This window comes from Arachis duranensis, chromosome 9, assembly GCF_000817695.3.
Source record: "Arachis duranensis cultivar V14167 chromosome 9, aradu.V14167.gnm2.J7QH, whole genome shotgun sequence".
NCBI lineage: Eukaryota > Viridiplantae > Streptophyta > Magnoliopsida > Fabales > Fabaceae > Arachis > Arachis duranensis.
Genome location: NC_029780.3, coordinates 15892494 through 15915976, shown reverse-complemented (window position 1 = coordinate 15915976; position 23483 = coordinate 15892494). Strand labels below are relative to the sequence as shown.

Genomic DNA, 23483 nt, shown 5'->3' with positions numbered 1-23483 from the left:
AAACAAAGTCAATTGATATTTTAAGAATTAAATTGAGTCTTATATACAAGTTTAATGACGAAATTAAATATTAACTTAAACATTTATGATTCATAGTTTAAAGTTAACTTTATGATTCAATATCTAAAATTTAATATAAATAAAATAATTTAAAAAAAAATTAATCAGTAACAAATGAAAGAAATTGACTCCTGATATTACTCTAATTTAGTCTTCAAATCACCATTCTTGACTTTTCTTTCCCCAGGGGTTGAATCCAAGGCCGCCCCGTGATGGCTAGATCACCGGATATATCCATTCAAAACCTTGATCTTACTTGCCTAGTGAACCAGTTGTATATGACAGGTACACTTAGTTTTGTTTTTTCTCTCTGTTATTAATTTATTATATCAATTTTATTTACCACTACTCTATAGTTATTAAGGCTTTAAACAGCTTTTGGTATAAAGAATAAAGTTCTAACATTTCCACGTATTTAATAAACTCAAAAGTTTGAAAACTTATTATTATCAAATGTTAACATAATATGCATTATTTATTAAGAAAATATAGTCATAAATTTTAGCGTCATAAACCTACAACTAACATGGCCATAGTATCGAAGTGGGTAAGAGAGATGGTGTAATACACTAATGCCAACTACGCATTTGAATGACGGAGGAATGGAGATTGGAGGCTTTACATAAGGGTCAAAGCTGTCAATATACATCTTTCTAGCCTTTTTTATTTTTTTGAAAAATAGAAGTAGACAATAAAAATACTAAAAAATAATGTGAATAATAGATAAATCAGATATTTATTTTATTAGGTGTGCGGATGGTTATTCTAGTATTAAGATTTATGTAGATAATTTAAAAATGTAATGTATTTTGATTTGATTTGTAGTTATTCATGTTGTTAAAAAAATTACTAGCTAGCATAACCTTTTTTTTATATATATAATATAATATATCTCGCTCCTGTTATTTATTGATTAGTCTATAAACGAATATCATAGTGTGATAAGTTGTTGGGATATAAAATCCCTCATTGTTCTTCTCCATTCGCCCCTACCCCATCCTCCCCCTCATTCTCATTTTCTCTAGAAATTATAAAGCTGTGTTGGGGAAGGAGGAGGAGGGAAAATAACCAAAAAAATAAAATAAAATAAAAATAGAAGAATAAAAGGAAAGAAAGACAGGGGAGGGGTGTGTTTCATATTTTGATGGTCCAAGATTGAATCTTGTATGCTACCAACGCAACAACGTTAACACCACCACCATCCACACTAACGTCACAACAATATGGCTGTCACCACTGAAAAGAAGCACTGGTGGCTCACCAACCGAAGGGTAGGAAAAAGGAAGAATTTCTTAATATTAATTAAAAAATAAGATAAAAAAAATATATTAGTCACTTATCATTTTTTTTTCTTATTTGCAGATTGTTGAGAAATACATAAAGGACGCTCGTAGCCTCATTGCAACGCAAGAGGAGAGCGAGATCATTTCCGCTCTGAGTTTGTTGGACGCCGCTCTAGCCTTATCTCCAAGACTAGAGCAAGCGCTGGAACTCAGAGCGAGGTGTCTACTTTTCTTACGGAGGTTCAAAGACGTAGCAGATATGCTTCAGGATTACATCCCAAGCCTCAGAATTTCCGACGAAGATTCTTCTTCTTCTTCTTCTGATAGCGGTTTCTCTTCGCAGAGTCTTTCAAGAGAAGGCGTGAAGCTTCTTTCTTCTTCGTCCTTTTCTTCTTCATCTGATTCTTCTTCTTGTTCTTTTTCTCCTTCACCTGGTAGAGATCAGAGCTTCACGTGCTTCTCTGTTTCGCACTTGAAGAAGAAGCTCATGGCTGCGATCTGTAAGAGTTGTGAGAAGGAAGGGCATTGGAGGTAAGATAAAAATAAAAAAATTAGCTAATATATATTTTAAAAACACGTCATAAAATTATCAAAATTTAAAATTTTTTAATAAAAATAATATATCTAAAACAAATTTTTTTATTTGTAATAGTTTTTTTAATTTATAATATTAATATGTAATTTTAGAACTCAAAATAAATAAATTAAAAAAAATCTTGACGAAAAGAATAGGAAATTTAAGTATCATTATTGCTTTTCATTGGTTTGGAATCTGTCAGTTCTATTCTGAATTTTTATTCATTAATTTTTTTTATTTTAGTTTTAGAAAAAAGAAAAATTACTTTTACTCCTCATCTTTCATGCAGCATATATTTTTTAGATTTTAATGATTTAAAGTAATTTTTATGAGCTATTTTATTTTTTATTAATTTTCGAAAGAATTAATTCATGTTGAAAATTAATTCAATTTCTATTTTTTATTTATTAATATCTATTAGGATAAAAAATTCAAAATTATTTACACACACATATATATATATGTTAAGAGACGATTCAACGTTAATAGGGCTGGCAATTCATACCCTACCTGTGGGTATCCAACCCGGTCCAACCCGTTCGGGTAGGGTAGACTACCCTACCCGCAGCGGGTAGGGTAGGGTACGGTCTGGGTATGCTTGCGGGTAGGGTAGGGTACGGGTTTAGGGTGTACCCTACCCTACCCTGCCCGCACCTCATATATAACACATATTTTATAAAAAATCTCTCTATATAGTGAAAGAAGTGAGAGTTGGACTCACAACCTCTCTTATGTAATGACTTATAATAAGTGAACAACCATAAAATTAGTTAGTTAATTAAGTAATTTAGAGCATTAGTTTTTTTATTTTTTATGTTATTAATACGTATAAAATTCGAAATAATTGAATTTTATATTTACTTTGAAAAAATTTGATATTTCTACGGGTAGGATAGGGTAGGATAGGGTTTAGAATTTTAGGGTGCGGATAGGGTTAGGGTTGAGAGATTATCAACCCGCAAATAAGATAAGGTAGAATTTTAATAAAATTTTCAACCCGCGGGTAGGGTTAAAGTAGGGTCCAAACCCTACCTTACCCTACCCATTGCCAGCCCTAAACGTTAACTCTTTACTCTCCGTTGAGTGTTGACATTATTAGATAGAGTGAAATAAATAAATAAATATCACACCTCTTATTTTATAGATAAGCTTTCCGTGACTTTAATTTTATATTACTAAGCCAACTAAACTAACTTTTTTTTATATAATAAATCTATTTTTTAATTAATTAATTAAAGTTAGCTTCACTCCTAGCAGAACCGTTATATTATACATGGGGATCGAGTAAATGCTCGTGCCAGCTGTAACAAAATGCTTCCCAACTTTTGATACTGTTCGATAAAATAATCCAATTTAATTAGATTTTCCATAAAAAGTACAACTATACCGTTTCTTAATTGGCTCAAACCCAAATCTAAATCTAAATCTAAACTTATGATATAAACATGGCAGGAGTTACTTTTGTCACATGAGGAAATTATTTTTTTTTTCAAAGGAGGAAATTATATATATAATTGCCTAAAAGGATTCCACAAAATAGCTTATTTCATAAGTTTATAGTTTGACTTTTTATTATTCTCTATAGATTTCTATAAAAAAAAATAGGCTTTGTTAGCTAATATGTATCTTTACTTACCATGAATAAAAAATTTTAAATATTTTTATTTAATAAATACAAAATAAATATATTAAAACTTAAATTTTTATATTTTTAACAAAAAAAATTATTTTATAATTTTAACATTTTTTTATTATTATACCCTTAGAATATCTCCTTCAAACATAAAATAATTAAATCCTAAATAACAATAATAACAAATTCTTATAATCACAATAAACTAAAATAATTGTCTTGAATTTTAGTAGTGAAAATATTCTTTCTTAACTTTTAACTAAGTTTGTAAAGAAAAAAAAATATCAACATAAACATCTAATCTTCTCTCATTTCTATAAACTTTTATGTATTAGAGACTAAATTAATAAGACTATTTTACTCAAAAAGTTACTAATTGATTTTTACTTTGATTTAAATTCAGATACTTAGTACTTGGCAAAGCATGCTACCACTTAGGCCTAATGGAAGATGCAATGATTCTCCTCCAAACCGGCAAGCGCCTAGCTACGGCCGCCTTCCGCCGCGAAAGCATCTGCTGGTCTGACGACAGCTTCTCCCTCTCCCTCTCCACCGCCGCCGCAGCACCACCGTCCACCCCTCTCACCGAATCGGAGTCCATAACCCAGCTCCTGTCCCACATCAAGCTCCTCCTCCGTCGTCGGGCCGCAGCACTGGCCGCCCTTGACGCCGGGGTCCACACGGAGGCCATCCGCCACTTCTCGAAGATCATCGAGTCTCGGCGCGGTGTGACGCCACAGGGCTTCCTCTCGCAGTGCTACGCGCATCGTGCCTCCGCCCAGCGGCACGCATGGCGAATAGCGGACGCAATCGCGGACTGTAACCGCGCGCTGGCGCTGGAAGCGACGAGCATCGAAGCACTCCACACACGCGCGTCGGTGCTTGAAATGATTAAGTGCCTTCCTGATTCTCTGCATGACCTTGAACACCTAAAGCTTCTCTACAACTCCATTCTTCGTGACCGCAAGCTCCCTGGACCCGCCTGGAAGCACCACAATGTTAGGTACTCCCGTCAACCCACAACTGTCTCGTTTTCTTTTCTATTTTTTTTTTTTTAGTTTTCAGGATTTTATAAAAAAAAATATAAAATAGTAAAATTGTGTTCTCTATTGGACTTTTTTAAAAGTTGAGAATAAAAACTAAGAAGATAATCGGATACTTTAAAGTTTGTTTAGTTTCTATTGTTATTTTTATATTTAAGAATGTTTTCATAATTTTGTAAAAAGAAAAATGAAAATAAAGAATAAAAATAGATTTTTTTATTCTTTATTTTTTATATAAAATTTTGGAAATAAAATCAGTGTGAATGAAAACATAAAATATTTCCTTAAATCAAAGAAATTATTCATTTTTAAAATAAAAAAAGATTTTACAAATAATAAAGCACCCGCTTTCTGTATTTTATTAACAAGATAATGATATTGTCACTCTTATTTTTTATACTATTATTTCACACATATCTTTTATTTTATATTTACATGAATTTAAAAAAATGACATTATTAATATAAGAATAATAATATTCATTTCATGCGATAATAAAAGTATAAGAGTGAAACTTACTTATAATTTTTGTTAAAAGTTTTAGATTATAATTAATTAATATATATTAAAGTTTCTGAAGAGACTAATATAATATAGGAATAGCAACGGGACAAAAGCGGGATATATCTTTCTGTTTTTCGTCCCCATCTCTAGATTTATTTCTTGTTTTTGTTTTAATTTTTTGTCGTGGGAGAGTATTATTTTCTATCTTTATTTGTTGTGGACTTCTATTTTCTACAGAACTCATTCTCCGTATTCCTATAATAATCATTTATATAAAAATTTTAATAAAAAATAAAAAAATATTATTACAACACATAAAGACACAGTCATACAGCGGTAAAAAAGTAAAAAGACGCCGCGATCAGAGATAATGAGAAAGTGAAAGAGTGACGACACAATGAACAGAGCAAGAATGGCGAAGAGTATAGTTGTGAGGTTATATGAGATTGGGATCGGATTTGCGAGTTCTAGTCTTCTGGAGTGATTAGAGAGTGGGATGATGCAGTGTTAGTGTTATGAAAAAAAGAAAAGACACTTTTAAAATTAGGGTTAGATTTTTCACAATATATACATATATAGTATTTGGTATGTGAAATGACTAAGAGTTTTATATTAGAAATAAATAATTAAGGGCATTTAAGTAAATTTAATAATTCAGAAATTAGTAAAAGTGGATTGAAAATCTCGAGTCTCCATGTCTGCCTCAAGAGAATTTTGGCCTCTATCTCTATCTCCGCGAAAAAAATTTTCCGTTTTCAATCCCCATTTGGAGCAATTTTCGCGAAAATCTCCACATTTCAAAAGTTTTGTCATCCCTTATAATAACCTCTCTCGTATTTTGAATCATTTTACTCTTTTCATTGATTATTTACATCTAACTTAAATGCTTTTATTTCAAAAATAATATTTGCACATTAAAATTAATCACTAAAATATACTACTAGTATATTTATTATAAATATATGTGTAATTTAATTTATTTTTAAAATATATTTTTATTTTAACATATATTTTATATTTATAACGGCGGATTTTAGTGTACACTTTTGATAAATGTTTTATTTTTATACTAAATAGGTACGTAGAGATCCCAGGGAGACTCTGCACTCTGAGCACCAAGATCAAAGAACTCAAGCAGAGAATGGCAAATGGCGAAACAGGAAACAATGTTGATTACTACGCTTTGATTGGTTTGAGGCGTGGGTGTTCTCGGTCAGAGCTTCAGAGGGCACATCTTTTGCTCTGTTTGAAGCATAAGCATGAGAAGGCTCTGAGTTTCATTGATCGTTGTGAGCTTGCGGACAAACGAGACATTGAAAATGTTAAGGAAAGGGCCAAAATGTCTGCAACGTTATTGTACAGGTTGATTCAGAAGGGTTATGCTGAAATTATGGCGAATATCACAAAAGAGGAAGCTTTGAAAGAACAGAAGAAGAGGGCTTTGCATGATGATAATAGTAATGAAGATAGTAATGAGAGTGTGTTGTTTTGTTCATCTGCTTCGACTACAAATCCTTCGTTGGTTCAAGGAATGTTTTGTAGAGACCTATCTATAGTTGGGAACTTGCTTTCTCAAGCTGGGTTTAACCCTTCTATTCCCATGAAGTATGAGGCTTTGAGTTGCTAGCTAGTTCAATCATGGTTCGCACCAAAAGATTAAAGATGAGAAAAATTTCAGAAACAATATCTGATTTCAATAACTTAACTATCTTGTACAAAAGGGATGATAAATTTGAAGAGTATCACTGAAAAATTTTGTAACCTTTTGTTTTGTTATTTTATATTTATATAAGATGTTGTATAGAATATATTTATGAATGAAATTGAAACGTAGTTTAATTATCATTTAATATGACTTCTACTTTTAAAGATATTTAGGTATAGAATTTTATTTAATCGATTATTTATTATATACTATTAATTTTATAATTAAAATATGTCATATGTCATTTTTTTATTGTAATTAAAATTAACTTTTTTTCTAAAATTAAAGAATTCTCTCATTTTCTCTTTTTCTTTTTCTGTATCTCATTCATTCACTCACTCTATCTTTTTTATATATCATTATCAATAATTAATTACAAATTTAATAATCAAATTGTGTAACATAACACTCTCTAATTGTAATTAAAATCAAATTAAAATATTAAAATATTAAAATTCAAAACTATATTACTAATTTGATTAACAATCAAAATATGTTACACGACACTTTTTAATTAAACACGAGATAAAATATTTTCTTCTAAAATTAATAAATTCCTTTTCTCTATCATTTTCACTATATATATATAACTTATAATTTATAATTTATATTTTATATTACTAATTTGACAAATCAAAATATGTTACGAAATATTTTTTATTACAATTAAAATAAAATTTTTTCCTCTAAAATTAACAAATTTTATCTCTCCTTCTTCTTTATCTTTCTCTCTCTTTTCTCTCTTATTCTCTGTCTCTTTCACAAATTACATAAAAAATATATTACTATTATAATTATTATATACATACTATTTTAGTTTTTTTTGTTAAGTTTTAAATTTTTATCATTTATTTTTTTATTCTATATATTTTTTTAAATATTTATTATTTATAATTTGAAGAGAAAATCTTGAAAATATAGGATAGACATACAGACAATCCATTCATGTTCTAATTCTGAAATTACACGGAATCTGTTGGTTTAGATTGGGATATTTTTCTAGTATCATGGCTATTTAGTTGTCCACTCTAAAAAAATGCACACAACAAAATTCTAAAATCATTTTAGTTTTAAAAAAAGCATTGTTATTATATGTGTAATTTATGCACCACATAGACCTTATGCACATTATTTATATTAGAACTCCTTTGTTTATACTTTTTGAACTTTGAACCTTTATCATCAATTCTTGAATTCTACATACAAACATCTCATATAACATGATTAAGTAAGTATAATTTTAACTAAATAAAAATAAAATGTATATGTAATAAAATCTAAAAATAAAATATATATGTAATAAAATGGCCACAGATTACTATATTTGAAAAAAAAAATATTTTTTAAGAAAGTTAAACACTTCAGGTTAAACAAAGAAATAAAGATAGAAAAAAATGAAAAATAGAAAGTCAGGTTTATATATTAAAATCGACATTAACATACTCATTAGCCTTAACTTCATTCTTATTCTGTTGTATATAGTTAATTACTTAATTCATTTGTTTTATTGTCACTAAAATATATGTAATGTATACTGTGAACATTACTTTTATGTTTTATCATTGTTTTGGTGATTTGTATTTTCCTGACAATAATTCTACAATATAATAAAATATATTAGACAATATTTAAATAAATAAGTAAAAAATTTTAAAAAATTTGATAAAACAAAAAATTAAAATTATTTTCACATCATTCAGATCATCGCTAGTGATGATCAGTATGTTAGATGCTTTTATTACATAACTCTAGACACCTTTAAATCGTATGACCACAACGTGTATAATAAAAACACTTACAAAATTTTGTCACTCAGTTATTTTGACGAGGAGATTCTTTTGTCTTCACAACAATATAATTGGATCACTGACCAAACCCGCATTAGAAAGAATCTTGGGGTCAGGATCACGTTTCTTTTTAAACTTTTGGATTAGTCCAAAAATGTCATCTCTAATCTCCATGAAGTCATCTTAGTTCTTTGATGCCAACTCATACAATGTGAAACACAATGTTACTAGAGCACCATATCTAATACCAACAATATTTTCAGAGTCAGTATTCTCGAATGTCACAACCAGAAAATTGCTTAATACAGATAAATTTACAGACGGATTTAGTATTTATTACAGACGAATTTTCGGTTACCGACGGATTTTGTCACTCTGTAAAGGCCTCGTCAAAAATTATTTACCGACAGATTTTTTCGTCGGTAATTTACCGACAAATTTTTATCAGTTACTGACAGATTTTTTCTCGGTAAATTCTCCCCTCCATTTCCCTAGAACGTCAAACTTTCCGATGAATATTTTGTCGATAATTAGAGACAGATTTTCTGATAGATTTTTCGTCGGTTATTAGAGACAGATTTTTCGATGAATTTTTCATCAGTAATTAGAGACAGATATTCTGACGGATTTTTCGTCGGTAATTAGAACCTTGGAAAAGTATTCCAAACTCTGAATACAGACAAAAAATCAGTTTGTAAATCCGTCAGTAAAATAAAATAGAATTTTTTATAGATTTTTTCATTATAAAATAAACCTGTTTTCATACAAAATAAATATAAATTTAATAAATACAAATTTTTATCTAATTTGTATTCGAATATTTATAATATTTCAAAAAATAAACAAATTCATCGTATTATCAGACTAAAAGAAAAGTACTATAAACACGTAAGTCAATATAATTCAAAACATAAATAAAGTGTATTGATACATCAACTATAATTCTCAGTATATTATTCAACCATACTAAAACTATCGGCTATAGTTTTCAGTGTCATCTTCATCCTCATCATCATCATCATAGTCCTCATCCGAAGAGATTGAGGATGGCAGCCGTGGCGGTGGTAGTGGAACAGCACTTGTGCACATCATTCCGGCAAAGAATAAGATCCTGAGTAGTAGAATGAATGCATTGTTCGTTAGACCTAGCACTTGTAGAGTTTGTAGTTACTACGACTACTTATCAACCAAATTGGAAACTGAAGAACAAAAAGTACAATAAAGTTCAGGAAAACGATGTGTTATTAGTTTTTACATACAGATTATGGCATGTTTTAGTTTATAGCAACAGAAAATGAAGAATGAAAATTATTTACTTCTTTTGCAAATTGATACTCATCTAGACATTACACACCAACCTGGACTCAATCCTTTGTCACACTCATTCAAGTAGACTTCAAGCTACCATGTTAGAATAACATGTAACTGAGTAAATTTTGTCTGAATACCCATCATTCCTACCAACAAAAATTCATACGTTATAATGACACAAGTGAAGTACCAATATCCACCAAACAAAAGACAAAGATATCTACTGTGATTAGGGGTGGCAAACGGGCCTAAACCCGCCGGGCCGGCCCGCGTAACCCGCCAAAAAAGGCGGGCTGGACTGCAAAATTGGGACCACCAAATAGCAAAAGCCCGCCTAACCCGCACCGCTTAAACCGCGGGTTTTGGCGGGTTTTGGCGGGGCGGGGTGGGCTTTTCCGCCGGGCTAAGGTTTTTTTTAGTGAGGGGGTATTTTTGCAATTTTTTTCCTAAAACCTAACTTTCCCCAACCTAACTTACAAGAGTATGAAGATAAAAATTGAGTGTTTTGAATTATGTTTATGTTATTTTTGAGACAATATTTATAATTATGTTTTGGATTATGTTTATTTTGCTTTGGAGAGAATATTTATAATTATATTTTGAATGAAAATTTGGTTTATAATTATATTTATTAGATATTTATAATTACAAAGACTTTAATGTTTGTGAATATAAAAAATATAATTTTTTATGCCATTAGAAATTATAAATTTATTAATATGGTTGTGAAATTATATATATTACTTAGTAGTTAATAGTAAAAAAAAAAAAGAGGAGCTTTGGCGGGCTTAGCCCGCCAACCCGCAGTTAGGCGGGGCGGGCTAGGATTCTAGGACCGCCTAATTAGGTGGGGCGGGACGGGCCAGCCCGCCAAAGGGCGGGCTTCTGGCGGGCTTCCCCGCTTGCCACCCCTAACTGTGATACACAGCCAAAATGAATCTGGAACTTCTCAAGAACCGATCCTATAAGATTACTTCTCAGTACTCTGGAAACAATTCAGCAATTGAGGATCAAAAAGGCATTGCTATCAGCTTTCTCCCATTGCTAAGAGCATTTCTTAGTGAGGCATTATTAACTCATCAAATAAAAATTAAAAAGAAAAAGAAAAAAGATGCAAGCCAGGGTCAGGGGATTAATATTGAACTTTTCTTTTATGGATTAAATTTTAATATGAGCAATATAGAGGACTTAAGAACCTGGAGAAACAAGTTGAACTTGCATCACTTAAGAACCTGGACCCAAGGTAATTAATTAAAGTAAATTTCCATGGTTTTTAATAATGAAAATTCTAGATCTAATAATTGAACTTGGGCTTAAATATTAAATAATCAGTGGAATCAAATTAATAATAGTTGTGTGTTTTATGATGGTCACCACAGGTTGTACTTATCATGAGGAAGCATAATCTATTTAAAAGCAAGAAGGAGAGTAAGTACCTTGCTTAAATATTAAAATAGATATATTTTTACCCTTGCCAACATTGGATCATATGTTTTATTGGGAGAGTCAGCAGACACTTCACGTTCTGTTGAAGGAAGAAAACTTCTATCACAAAATTAAATATATAGAAGATTATAGACAGTGACATTTTGTGCAAAAGCAGAGTTAACTTTCTGCCAACATGATGCTAACTAAAGAGGGAAGGAAATGCCATAAACTATTAACAATAACAATAACAATAAGCACAATATTTGAGTCCTATTAACTATTAAGGATAAGAACAGAGTGTAGTAAAGGCTGATGAAGAGACTGATAAAAGTTGAAAGGGCAGAAAAGCAAAGGCGCAGAGATAATTTAACTATTTAATAATAAATTGATATGTATGTACAAAAAATTTAAGAATAATGACACACCAGATGCATTAAATAATTTTTCTGGGCCAATTCCTTCCATTATTGGAAAATTAGTAAATGGAATAGATCAAAGAAGTGGATAATTTTGGTGAATAATTATAGAATAATACAAGTTCTAATATTAAAGTTGCTTGGCCATATAACTATTCATAATTTTGGTGAACAAAAGGGCTATTTAAGTTGCCTGGCCAGACAAACAACATTTCTAAAGCCAGATCCCATATAACTATTCATAGCAAAATTCAGAACTTAATGCTGAGGTAGAAAACATCACCTTTATGACCTCTGCCTCTGTCAATGCTGAGGTACCACCAATAATGTCAAAATCTCCCTGCGAGAAATGATTTCATAATGAAGGGTCTTAAGATACAATAAACCACCCCTCAAGAATCTTGTGTTTCAAGTATAGATATATAGTACACGTTGCATGCAAGCAGGATGTATTGACTTAGTCTTTTTCCTAAGATGTAATGTGTAGCTTTGGAAACATAACACATCCTTGCAGGTCCAATTTCCAACTTGAGAAAAATAAAATGCCTATTACAAGTCTTCCAAAGCACAAGCAAACCATCAAAATATTAACCAAAGATGTGTATACAAAATGGTTTAGAATACCGAAAAAAATTATCTGAGAAATATGGAAGTACAGAAATACCAAGGTTGTAAGAACGGGACCGATCATTAAACCAGTCGAGTGACTGGTTTAATGGTTTAATAGTTCAACCGAGGTAAAAACTGTGATTGAACTAATTTAATTCAATATAAAATAAAATTATAAAATATTCAATACATAATTTCAAAAATTTAAATTCAATTATTTTTAAACTAATAAAATTTAAAATTTAATAATTTCACAAAATAAATTATCCATAATTTATCATTAAAAGGTCATAAACAATTTCAAATATTAAAATTTAGGTGCTACGGTACGATGATAAATTCATTCGTATCGATACGTTTAAAATATGGACAAATAATAACAAGCCACATAGAATTTATTTTCCACATCAACATTTAATTTTTTTTTAAATATATATTATATCACCATTTTTACTAATACACCCATTTAATTAAATAAAAATAAAAAAATATTTTTTATTTAATTTTATAAAAAATCTTAAACATCCTTCTTTTATTTGATTAGACAAAAATATCCTTTTAAATTAACAAAATTTTAGAATTCAATTAATCCTAATTTTATAATTTCAAATAATTTAAACAACAAAACAAAAATATATTAAAAAAACAAAAAATCAAAATTTCATCTTTTTCAATTTCTCTAATTATTCATGTCCCCTCTAAGCAAAACATATCAAAGAAACAAAAAATTGATCGTTTTTCATCTTCTCCAATTATCCCTCCGAAGCAAAGCAGTGAAAATCCCAAACTAAAACCCTAAGTTCTTTGCCGCCGCCGTCCCAAATCAAGTGGAGGGTTGGGTTCCTCCGGAGGCACGCTAACGCTTGTTTCTTCCTTATGGGGTTGATGTAAGATTCAATATACCATCTTTGGTGAGAAACAAATTAGAACTACAATCATCAACGGAACATGGTTACATGACAAAAATAAAAAAACTCAAAATTTTTATAATAATGATTCTGTAGTTCATCCACCTCATTATTGATTAATAGATGGATGGATTCAAACATGTGAAAGCCAGAAAAGCAAAATAAAATTGGAACTCAAAACCAAACAAATGAAACGAACTCAATGGCACAGGTAGCAAGCAAATTAAAAGAAATTTCATATACAAAACAACCAAATTAAAGCATTCGTAGCTTAATATATATGATCTTATACCTATCTACAGCCAGATAGGGAGCCAAATCTTTCCTTGGATTTTGAGCGTTTGATTCTGACAGAAGATGAGTGTAGAAGTTGTGGAACTGGAACCTTAAACTCATTGTGCATGTCTATGAAGAACTTATCAACAATGTCCAAATAAACAGAACTTATCAACAATCTCAACAACAATGATTGTATGCGGACAAAAGTTTAGACCAATTATTTTCTCCAACTTCAGCGACGGCACTTCCATCAACCCCAGAAGGAAGAAACGAAGCGTTAGCGTGCCTCCGGAAGAACCCAACCCTCCACTTGATTTGGGACGGCAGCGGCGAAGAACTTAGGTTTTCACTTCTTTGCTTTAGAGGGGTAATTGGAAAAGACGAACAATGATTGATTTTTTTATTTCTTTGATATGTTTTGCTTAGAGAGGAGCACGAATGATTAGAGAAATTGGAGAAAATGAAGAAATTTTGATTTTTTGTTTTTTTAATATGTTTTTGTTTTGGTGTTTAAATTATTTGAAATTATAAAATTAGGATTAATTGAATTCTAAATTTTCGTTAATTTAAAAGGATATTTTTGTCTAATTAAATAAAAAAAGAATGTTTAAGACTTTTTATAAAATTAAATAAAAAATATTTTTTATTTTTATTTAATTAAAAGAATGTATTAGTAAAAGTGGTGATATAATATATATTTAAAAAAACAAAAATTAAATGTTGATGTGGAAAATAAATTCCACATAAATTATTATTATTTGTCTATATTTTAAATGTATCAGTACGTATAAATAAAATTTATAACTAAAGAAAATCTTATCATTTGGAGTAACATTATTAGTTGATGAATCATTAGCAGCTTTAAGGGTAACGTTATCGCTAAGCTCTTTTAATAAAATTATTCTTTCAGAAAATAGCTCTTGAAACATATCATTAGGTAGAAAAAGTATTGCATATAGTGGATATAGATAAAAAAAAAAAATTCAGCAATAGACTGTGGAATATAAAAGTCACTACTATCTAATAATGGATATCGATTATCTTTAAATAATTCTTCACTAGGATATCTAACTCAACTTGTTCTAATGGAACACATTCACAAAATTCTTCGTATAATTTGAAAAGTAGTGCAAATCATTCTCACTATTTTCTTGATTTCCCATACTTTCATTGTTAAAAAAAAAATATAGCAAATTATGAGTTACTTGATGTATTGTTAAACAAAGAGGCAGACAAAGAAAAGAAGTCAAGCAATTGTAAATTATAACTTTTTTTTTTATAGGATATGTATAAATATAAAAAAATTAAATTTAATTTTGTTGATCATGCAACAAAAAGATAAAGATAAAAATACAATAAGATAGTCATAACAAATTAAATTAAAAAGATAAAATCTTTTAGTTAAAATTTAAATTATTTTATTTTAAAACTAATTTATTAAATTATCTTGTACATACACTTCATATAACGAAATTAATGAAAATGGTAACTTCCCATTTAAGTGATTGTTTCTCAACATCCACACTTGAAGTTGAAAACAAGACGAATCTACGTTGGAGAGTGTGGGGTGTCCCATTAAAATTTTATAGAGTTACATGTAGTATATGAAATAAAAATTTATTTGTCTCCACTCAATAAATAAATTTGACTCCTTTATAATTTTTTTTTAATCTATCTTTGTTTTCATAATATATAAAGAAAAGATTTCACTATGTTATAATAGAGAAATGTTATTTGTTCTTTAAATTTTTTTGTCTTTAGTCAGCCTTTTGATTTAAATAATATTATTTAATTAATTTAAATATTCATTTTTATAGAAAGTTACTTATTTTTTTTAGAAGTTACTTATTTTTTAATTTGTCTTTTTACTAAAGGTTGAATGATGAACACTTTTTAAAAATACGTAGTTGCACTATTTATAATAATATCATATTGATATAAAAATAATTAAATAATAATAAAAAGATAATTAAAAATTAAGTCAATAATTTAAATTTAAGTACTAAAAGCATAATTTTTTATGCTCTCGAAAATTCTATTTTTTTTTTTTATTGTTTGTTCTTGACTTTTTGCCTCTTAATAAGACTCCTTAACTTCATTCTTTAATTTCTTTTTATTCAATGACAGATTTATTTTTATTTATTTATATTTTTTAATTCATTTAATTATTTTGTATTTTATTTTGTAGTTATATTATTATATATTTTTTATTACATGGCTAAATATTATTGAATAATAAGATCCATTAGTAATTTAAATTTTGAAATATAGTAATATTAACAAACAATAAAAAATAATTAAAATAAAAAGTAAGATCTAAATATACGGATATCTATTGATATTTTTTCTTTTGAAGTTAGCTCTAATTTTGTTAGTAATAACGATAGAAATTAAAAAAATTTAATTATAAATATTATAAAGAGCCAATTTCGTAATCTTATAAGAGATGAATTTTTAAATGATTATTTAGTGATATATATAAAAAATGAAATATTTAATTGTATTAACAATGAAAGAATTATTCAATATTTTTAAAATATCAAATTTAAAAAAATAAAATTCTAAGTTATATGTTATTATTTAAATTACTATATAAGTGTTTTAATTTATTAGTTAAATAGTTAGAAGATTAATTATAAAATATAATTATAAAATTATTATCATGTTACACATATTTTGTCTTCACTAATAAAATTTTTTGGATTCGTCACTCGTTAAAAAGCTGATCTCATTAAGCAAGGTAGAAAAAATTGAGATTTTACGTGAAATAGAAAAAATAAATTAAGAACATAAGACGTAAAATCTTAATAAAATTTAAATCGTAAAATTATTAGATTTAATACAAATTTCATAAAATCAATAAACTCATTTAAAATTGTAATATCAAAAAAATTTAAGAATTAAATTGAAATTCTAACTATTATGTCATTAAAGTAGAAACTTTAACAGACAAATTATTATTACTCAAATCTATATAGATTACCCCATACCTACTAAGATCCAGGTAAAAATCACATGGAACAACATTTGAAAACAAACGCAAACACAAATACTTCGTTAGCTCACATTTAAAGGATATCTTTGCTTAAAAAAAAAAAAGAGAATAAGGTAATACTTAGAACAAACAAGTTTTCATAGCAAATCACAACTCTTTTGTCATTCTCTCCCTTGTTGATTCATCTTTCTCTTATCTTTCTTTTTTTCACACAATATACAATTTTAAATAAATAATTATTTGTATCTATAAAAGATGAAACATTGATATATGTATTTACACTAGATCGAAATTAAACTTGTATCCACGCAAGATGCTTTTTGTGTGACAAAAGTATTTTACGTGGCACTCCAACCCTCCAAAAACAGGATACGTTTGTCACACTAAAAACATCTTATATAAATACAAGTTTAGTTTAGATTTAATATGAGTACATATATCAACATTTTCATCTTTCATAATTGTTACTTTTTGTATTAAAATATTTAAGAGGAGTATTCTAAATCGATTCTTAAAAAATTTTTAGTTGAATAATTTAATTATTAACAAATTTTAATTCTCACATCAAATTTTGATATAAAAAAAATGGTTTAATTACTCTGCAGGTTCCTATAGTTTCACCGAATTTTCAATTAGGTCTTTATATTTTTTTTTCTTTTCAATTGGGTCCCTATACCTTAATTTTTTTCAATTAAGTCCCTACCGTCAATATAACGTTTGAGATAACAAAATATTCTTGATAAAAAAAGAATATTCTTGTCATTTAGTTGGAGTGACTAGGTGAACTAATCTGAATTTTTTCCAAATACCCAAAGAACTCCTCGCATTTCATTCCTAAGAAAACAAGGAAACCCTAAGTTGCTCTCGTCTCCTGCATCTCCTGCGTTGGTCCGTCGTCGGCGTCTGTGTCTGGCATCGACTGCAACGGACGCTTGCTGGTGTGCTCTCTGTCGCCTTTCCTCTGCAATGGGCCTATCTGCGTAACTGCGTTGTTGTTGTCGGAGGTCTTCTCCACTGTTTGTCCGGTCAACGCGTCTCCGCCCCTCGCAGTGAAGCCCCTCGCCTGGAGTCACCGCGCCGTACATTGTCGAGCCTCCGAGCGCCTGGCCTCCCGTCCCCGCGGTGTGTCTCTGCTCCATCCCCCTGCACTCAAACTTTCTGCAAGTAGGTGACAAAAAAAGCCTCCTTTTTTCAGTTTAAAAGTTGATATTTATATTTTTTTTAAATATGGCATTAGTTGATTATTGTTGCTTTGATGGTGCTGCTTTAAATGGATTCTGCTTCTGTTTTTATTAAATAGATTCTGCTTTCAATGGGGATTTGTGAAAGTGTGATTTGTGAAAGTGTGAAAGTGTGATTTGCAAGTTTAATTTTGTGAAGATGTATAAATCGATGGTTCCTTTTTCATGTTTTGGGTTACGGAATTAAGCAAGATAGGAAGATGTATCGCAAGATTTGAGCTGGAAATTTATGTTACGATAGGTTTCATGTTCAAATAATATATTGTGTTGATGGTTTCACACTCATTGCCTTGATTCTTTTCCATATTTTGGATGTATGCTGAACTGGGATGACTTCTATTCTGAACCTATTTTTCTAATTATGTGCTTGAATGGAGCTACTATGGTATTGGATGATGAATTTTATTTATTCTTGAATGTTGATTGTTGTGGCTGTGATGATGTTGTTTTAAATGGATTATGTTTCTGTTTTTAATACCTGTAGTGATGAAGGACTCAAATTACACCATAGACATATATCATGGTGGCAAGTTTCATGATTTAGGGAACGAGCTAGGATATTTGGGAGGAAAGGTGTTGGAAGATATGCATTATGAGCTCAATGAATGGAGTTTGCAAGAAATAGTTAGTGCCAGGATCTGATACTGTGAACCAGACTGTCAATTGAGCTCGAATTTTAGAGAGTTGATAAGTGATGGAGATGCCATGAGAATGGGTAGATTATTAGTGTCGCAAGCTGTTAAGCATTGCTCAGTGTATGTTCATACAACTCTAACACATACTCTATTTAAGAGTATCAATTGTCTCTAATAAAACCTGAAATCAAATGCAGTTTATTAAGAAATATCACGATAAACCACTCAATTAAAGCTTCAGCTACGTGGTTATTTTATTTTATTTTTTATTTTTTAGATTTCTCACGGTATAAGTCAAGCATTAATCTGCCGCGGTACTGAATTTTAGATTTCTCATGGTATAGGTCAAGCAACACAAAGTCCGGGTCCTAAACTTAAGAAACAAGTTGATCTGAAAAATACACCTGGACATGGATACAAGTTAGCAACACCCCAACTGATGCAGCTTAAAGCTGTTAAGCCTCCAAGGTAAAGAAGCAGTTATCATATTCATAGTGTATCTATGTATGTTTTATTATGTTTTTTGGGAATTAATTGATATAAGTGCCTTATTGCAGTGCTTTGTCTAGGAAGAAAGGAAAGGTTGTCCTTGGAACTCCTTATAAACTAAGTGTTATTCTTGAAAAGCCTTCAAAGATTGCGAAGCCAAAGGACACAGCAAAGTCACGTCAAAATGATGCTTCTTCACCTACAAGTAACGGTGCTACTTCCAATTCAAAATTTTGTTCACGAGGAAGGAGGACTTTAACTGTTCCAAAGGAACCAAAGTTTCATAGTTTCCATGTACCAAGGAGCTGTACCATCAGGAATCCTACATAGGGGGCTCCTATGGGGTATTAGAGAGATTTGTTCAATATCATCATTGAATTTTTAGTGGTTTTGGTGTAATATTGAAGAAAAGGATGAATGTGTGTTTTTGTTGTATTTTCATTGATTTGTGTAATAATAGGATTCTTTACCGTACCAAATTTACAACAATTTATGTAATACCATTGATTTGTGTTTTGTGTTAAGTAAATCAATAGACCACATTCAGGATCATAAATTTATAATAAATTAAAACTCTCTCCCATTTCCTTTGAAACAATGATGAAAGAAAATTTCGGAGTTATGGTGCAGTATGCTTAGTATTTTGAAACAAACAATTCCCAATAGGATAACAATATCATAAACCAGAAATGTTTGCAGCATGCGGATGATCAGAGAAATGTTTGCAGCATGCGGATGATCAGTCTCCCGTTGCGCATCTTTTTTCTTCGTTTGTTTGTTGAGTAACTTCAGTTCCTTTTATTCTTGATTATGTTTTTTAGTTTTGCATTTGCAGCCACTAGTTCAGCAGTTATCCCTTGTTCATTGGCTGAAGGTCCCCTTTATTCTTCGTTTGTTTGTTGAGTAACTTCAGTTCCTTTTATTCTTGATTATGTTTTTTAGTTTCTCATTTGTAGCCACTAGTTCAGCAGCTATGGCTGGTTCATTGGTCCCACATCAGTAACAACTTGCTTCATAGCATGATTCATTAGGCAGAATTACGATTAGAATTCAAAGTCTATACCAAAAAACCAATGCAACTAACATTCTAGTCATACCCTAAAATTTGCCTCTGGCCAAGCTTTATGAAGATCCAGGCTGACAAAATTATGAAACACTCTATGTAACAAGGTCTTTCCTTTTCCTTTGGCCACCCATTCTTTGTACCGTCATCAACCTCAATCCAATCAAAATCATCAATCCACTAAAAAAAGTTGCATTTTGGTATCTTCTCACAAGTAACATACCTCCTACCATGGTCAGAAACGGCTGAGAAACGGCGGACGGTTACTGCCTTTCCACAGAAACACAGCTTCCCAAAGAGAGAATGAACGAGGTTCCTTAACTTTGAGCCATAAATTTGGGGAATATGAAAACTGAAAATGGAAAAGGAAGAAAAAGATAAACCTCATATAGTTCAACGAGAGTGTTTATAGGGAGAAGACAGGGGTAAATAAGTCATTTCACAACTCCCTAACGTTTTTTGAATGTTAAACGTTAACAGGGACTTAATTGAATGTTAAACGTTAACAGGGACTTAATTGAAAAAAAATTAAGGTACAGGGACCCAATTGAAAAGAAAAAAAGTATAGACCTAATTGAAAATTCGATAAAACTATAGGAACCTGTAAAGTAATTAAACCAAAAAAAATTTAGACAAACCAATTTATATTATTATTTGATAAAGATATAATCATTTCTAAATTTTTTTAAAATTTTTATGTATCTGAATCAAATCAAATCGATTAAAAATAGATTGGTTCGATTTGAGTAATTAGGTACCCAATAAAACAAAATTCATTAAAAAAATGAAATTTTTAACTTAAAAATTTTGTAAATACAATAAACATGTAAAATCAATAGAAATAATCCAAATATGTTAAACACCAAACACATTAAAAACTAAACATATTAAAATTCAAACATATTAAAAGATATATAATATTTTAAATTTTTATTTTTTTATTTAATTATCATATAGTCGGATCTAAAGGTTGGTTCGGGTTCCATACCTCCAGCAAATTAATTATTTGAAAGAGTCATTGTTTTGATTCGGGTTTAATCTGATTACTAGTTAGTTTCAGAACAATTTAATTAATTTGGTTCGAATTTAAACGAATAATTAGATACTCAATATCCAGAATCACCTCTATTTTTTTGTCATATTAAATTGCATGCTCTTGTATTATTCATCACATTCATGTAAATTATTTTTATTGATGTAATATTATATAATTAAATATCGATAATTATTTTATAACATATTAAAATTAAATTATATTACAAATAAGATGTTTGAATAAAAAATATAAATTAAATGTAATTTTTTATATGTTAAATAAAATTATTAAATATTTATATTTATCAATGTTCTGAAAATTGGACCGGACCGGCCGGTCAAACCGGTTTAACCGGGAACCGACACTATAAACGGTCCGGTCCACTATCCAAAACCTTTAGAAGAAAAACCGTACAAAAACCGTCTAACCGGCAGAGAACCGGTTGGTTGGACCGGACCGGTAACCGACCGGTTCGAATAAAGCGACGCCGTTTTCTATTTGTAAAAAAAAAACGAAACAGATCCGTGAAGTGTGAACCAACCCTTATTCCCCCAATTCATTCGTCACTCACTCACACCCTGGATTGGAGAACTCTGAACTCTGAAGCAAAGGGAACCCTAGCCCTTCTTCGCCGCCGCCTGTCCCAGGTCGTCAACGCCGCCGCCGTCCCCAGGTCCTCAGCGCCGCTGCTTCTTCCTCTTCCCCGTGTCCAGAACCCAGTTGCTCGGCATGTCCTCTTCATCTTCACTGGCTTCTCGGCATGGAACCCAGGTTAGTGGCTTCTCCTCTTCATCTTCACTGAGGGCTCGGTCTTCTTGGTTTGAAGTTCCGAAATTGTTGTTCTTCGGTCTTCTTCTTCGGTATTCTTCTTCAATTTTTGTTCCATTTTTCTTCAATTCTTCTTCTTCGGTCTTGGTTTGAAGTTTGGTTCTGAATGTTTTGTAAATTGTAATTTCCTGTTGTTGATAGATCTGTCTTGTACTCTTGAATTTGCTGGTTGCTGATGGTTGAAAATTTACAAATTTGCAAATTTGTATATGGTTTTGAACTTCTGATTGCTCTGTTACTCTGTTAAATCATGTGTATTAAAATAAACTTACTCTGTTATATCATTTGTATCAACCAGAACACCTAATACTTACTCTTTTATTCTGTTTTAGTGTTTTCTAATTGCTCAATGGCTCTGATAGTGTTTTACTGGTTCACCAGTTGCAGATGGCTCCTAATTTTTTTGTTCATATTTGCTCATGGTCTGTTGCAAAAATTAGAAATCAAATCATTATTGAAATTTTTTTATTTTTGTTTATCTTTATTGATTTCAGGTTTAGTGTGGTTACTTTATGCTTGTTTTATAATGTTTGTTGCTGGATGAAGTGTGCTTCACTTGGCATGCCTTGTATCTGATGTTGGAATGGTGGAGCTGCTCTTACAATTTAGAGGGAAGATTGCAACTGCAAAATTACTTATTTTAAGGTAGTTATGTCAGTAGTTCTTCTATCTTTTAGATGATGTACTTTATGCTCTAAAGTGCAACTTGCCAAAGGCTGCCCTAAGAGGAGACAAACCCATTCGTCTTCATACTGTGTGTCCTATATATTATATGCCTTTGAAATTATCTGTCCTAGCTATGAAGATCTACCCCGCCTCTTGTTATATTCTGTTTCTGCACTTGTAGTCACATTTCTTATCTTACTTTATGTGCTAAACATCTAGTTCATGAGAAACTTCATAGAATTAAGGCTAGTGAAACATTGTTATAATTTACTGGATAATGCATGTTTTTCTAAGTAATACATATACATTTGGTACTTTTCAAGTGTTTCAAGTGATAACAACACTCGAGAGCATTATATTTATGCATGTTTTTTTTATTGTTGGAATCAGCCACTTTCTGAGGTAGTTATTAAGGGAGAGGGCATTTATTCAGTTTCATTATGATTCATTTTGTGTTCATTTTTGAGATATTTGTTTGGTTGAATCAGACATTTTTGTGAATATGATAAACACATGATTTGGTATGTGTATAAAGTATAAACTTTTTTTCGATTTCTTACGGTACGTACAATTAAATATCTAAATGACTTATTGCTTGAGTTTTATAGTTTATTTTCTAATGATTTATTAGAATGTTGTTAGTTTATAATATAATGATAACGCGTATTCTATTCTAAAACGGTTTTTTCGGTTGAACTACCGGTTAGACCGGTTGAACCAATAAACCAGTGAACCAGTAACTAAAACGGTTTGATGACCGGTCCGATTTTCAGAACCTTGATATTTATATTTTCTCAACTAATGTATTTAAATATTCTGAGTAAATCCAGTTAGGTTAATTTAATAATTAGTTTATTAATTTAATTAAGTAAGTATTAGAATTTAAGAGATACCGTAAGAAGTAAAAAAAAAAACTTTAACTAAATTCTAAAATTAATGTTAATTAAAAATAAAAATAATTAAATGGGTTTTCATAGTTGACCTCGT

General features: G+C 30.1%; 1 protein-coding gene and 2 long non-coding RNA genes across 3 annotated transcripts; 2 read left to right on the top strand and 1 right to left on the bottom strand.

Annotated features, from left to right (window-relative positions):
* The first annotated feature begins 1026 nt into the window (after nucleotides 1-1026).
* LOC107464910 (uncharacterized) lies at nucleotides 1027-6898 on the top strand. Its single transcript, XM_016083877.3, has 4 exons — nucleotides 1027-1331; nucleotides 1423-1874; nucleotides 3957-4556; nucleotides 6178-6898. Exons 1-4 carry the CDS (start codon nucleotides 1284-1286, stop codon nucleotides 6725-6727), a joined length of 1650 nt encoding a protein of 549 aa, XP_015939363.1. The 5' UTR covers nucleotides 1027-1283; the 3' UTR covers nucleotides 6728-6898.
* A 2632-nt stretch (nucleotides 6899-9530) lies between these two features.
* Nucleotides 9531-11142, bottom strand: LOC110275486 (uncharacterized). Its single transcript, XR_008002662.1, has 3 exons — nucleotides 11100-11142; nucleotides 9951-10049; nucleotides 9531-9703 (listed from the first exon to the last, which is right to left on the bottom strand). It is a non-coding gene; the product is annotated as an uncharacterized LOC110275486 (long non-coding RNA).
* Nucleotides 11143-21648: 10506 nt separating this feature from the next.
* LOC107464908 (uncharacterized) lies at nucleotides 21649-22617 on the top strand. Its single transcript, XR_001587218.3, has 2 exons — nucleotides 21649-21773; nucleotides 22325-22617. It is a non-coding gene; the product is annotated as an uncharacterized LOC107464908 (long non-coding RNA).
* The last annotated feature ends 866 nt before the right edge of the window (nucleotides 22618-23483 follow it).

Excerpts from the sequence above, each read along its gene's own strand:
- LOC107464910 (XM_016083877.3), top strand. The coding sequence starts at position 1,284 with ATGGCTGTCACCACTGAAAAGAAGCACTGGTGGCTCACCAACCGAAGG. Across the intron at positions 1,875-3,956 it reads GAGAAGGAAGGGCATTGGAG|ATACTTAGTACTTGGCAAAG; the intron begins GTAAGATAAAAA and ends ATTTAAATTCAG. Across the intron at positions 4,557-6,177 it reads TGGAAGCACCACAATGTTAG|GTACGTAGAGATCCCAGGGA; the intron begins GTACTCCCGTCA and ends TATACTAAATAG.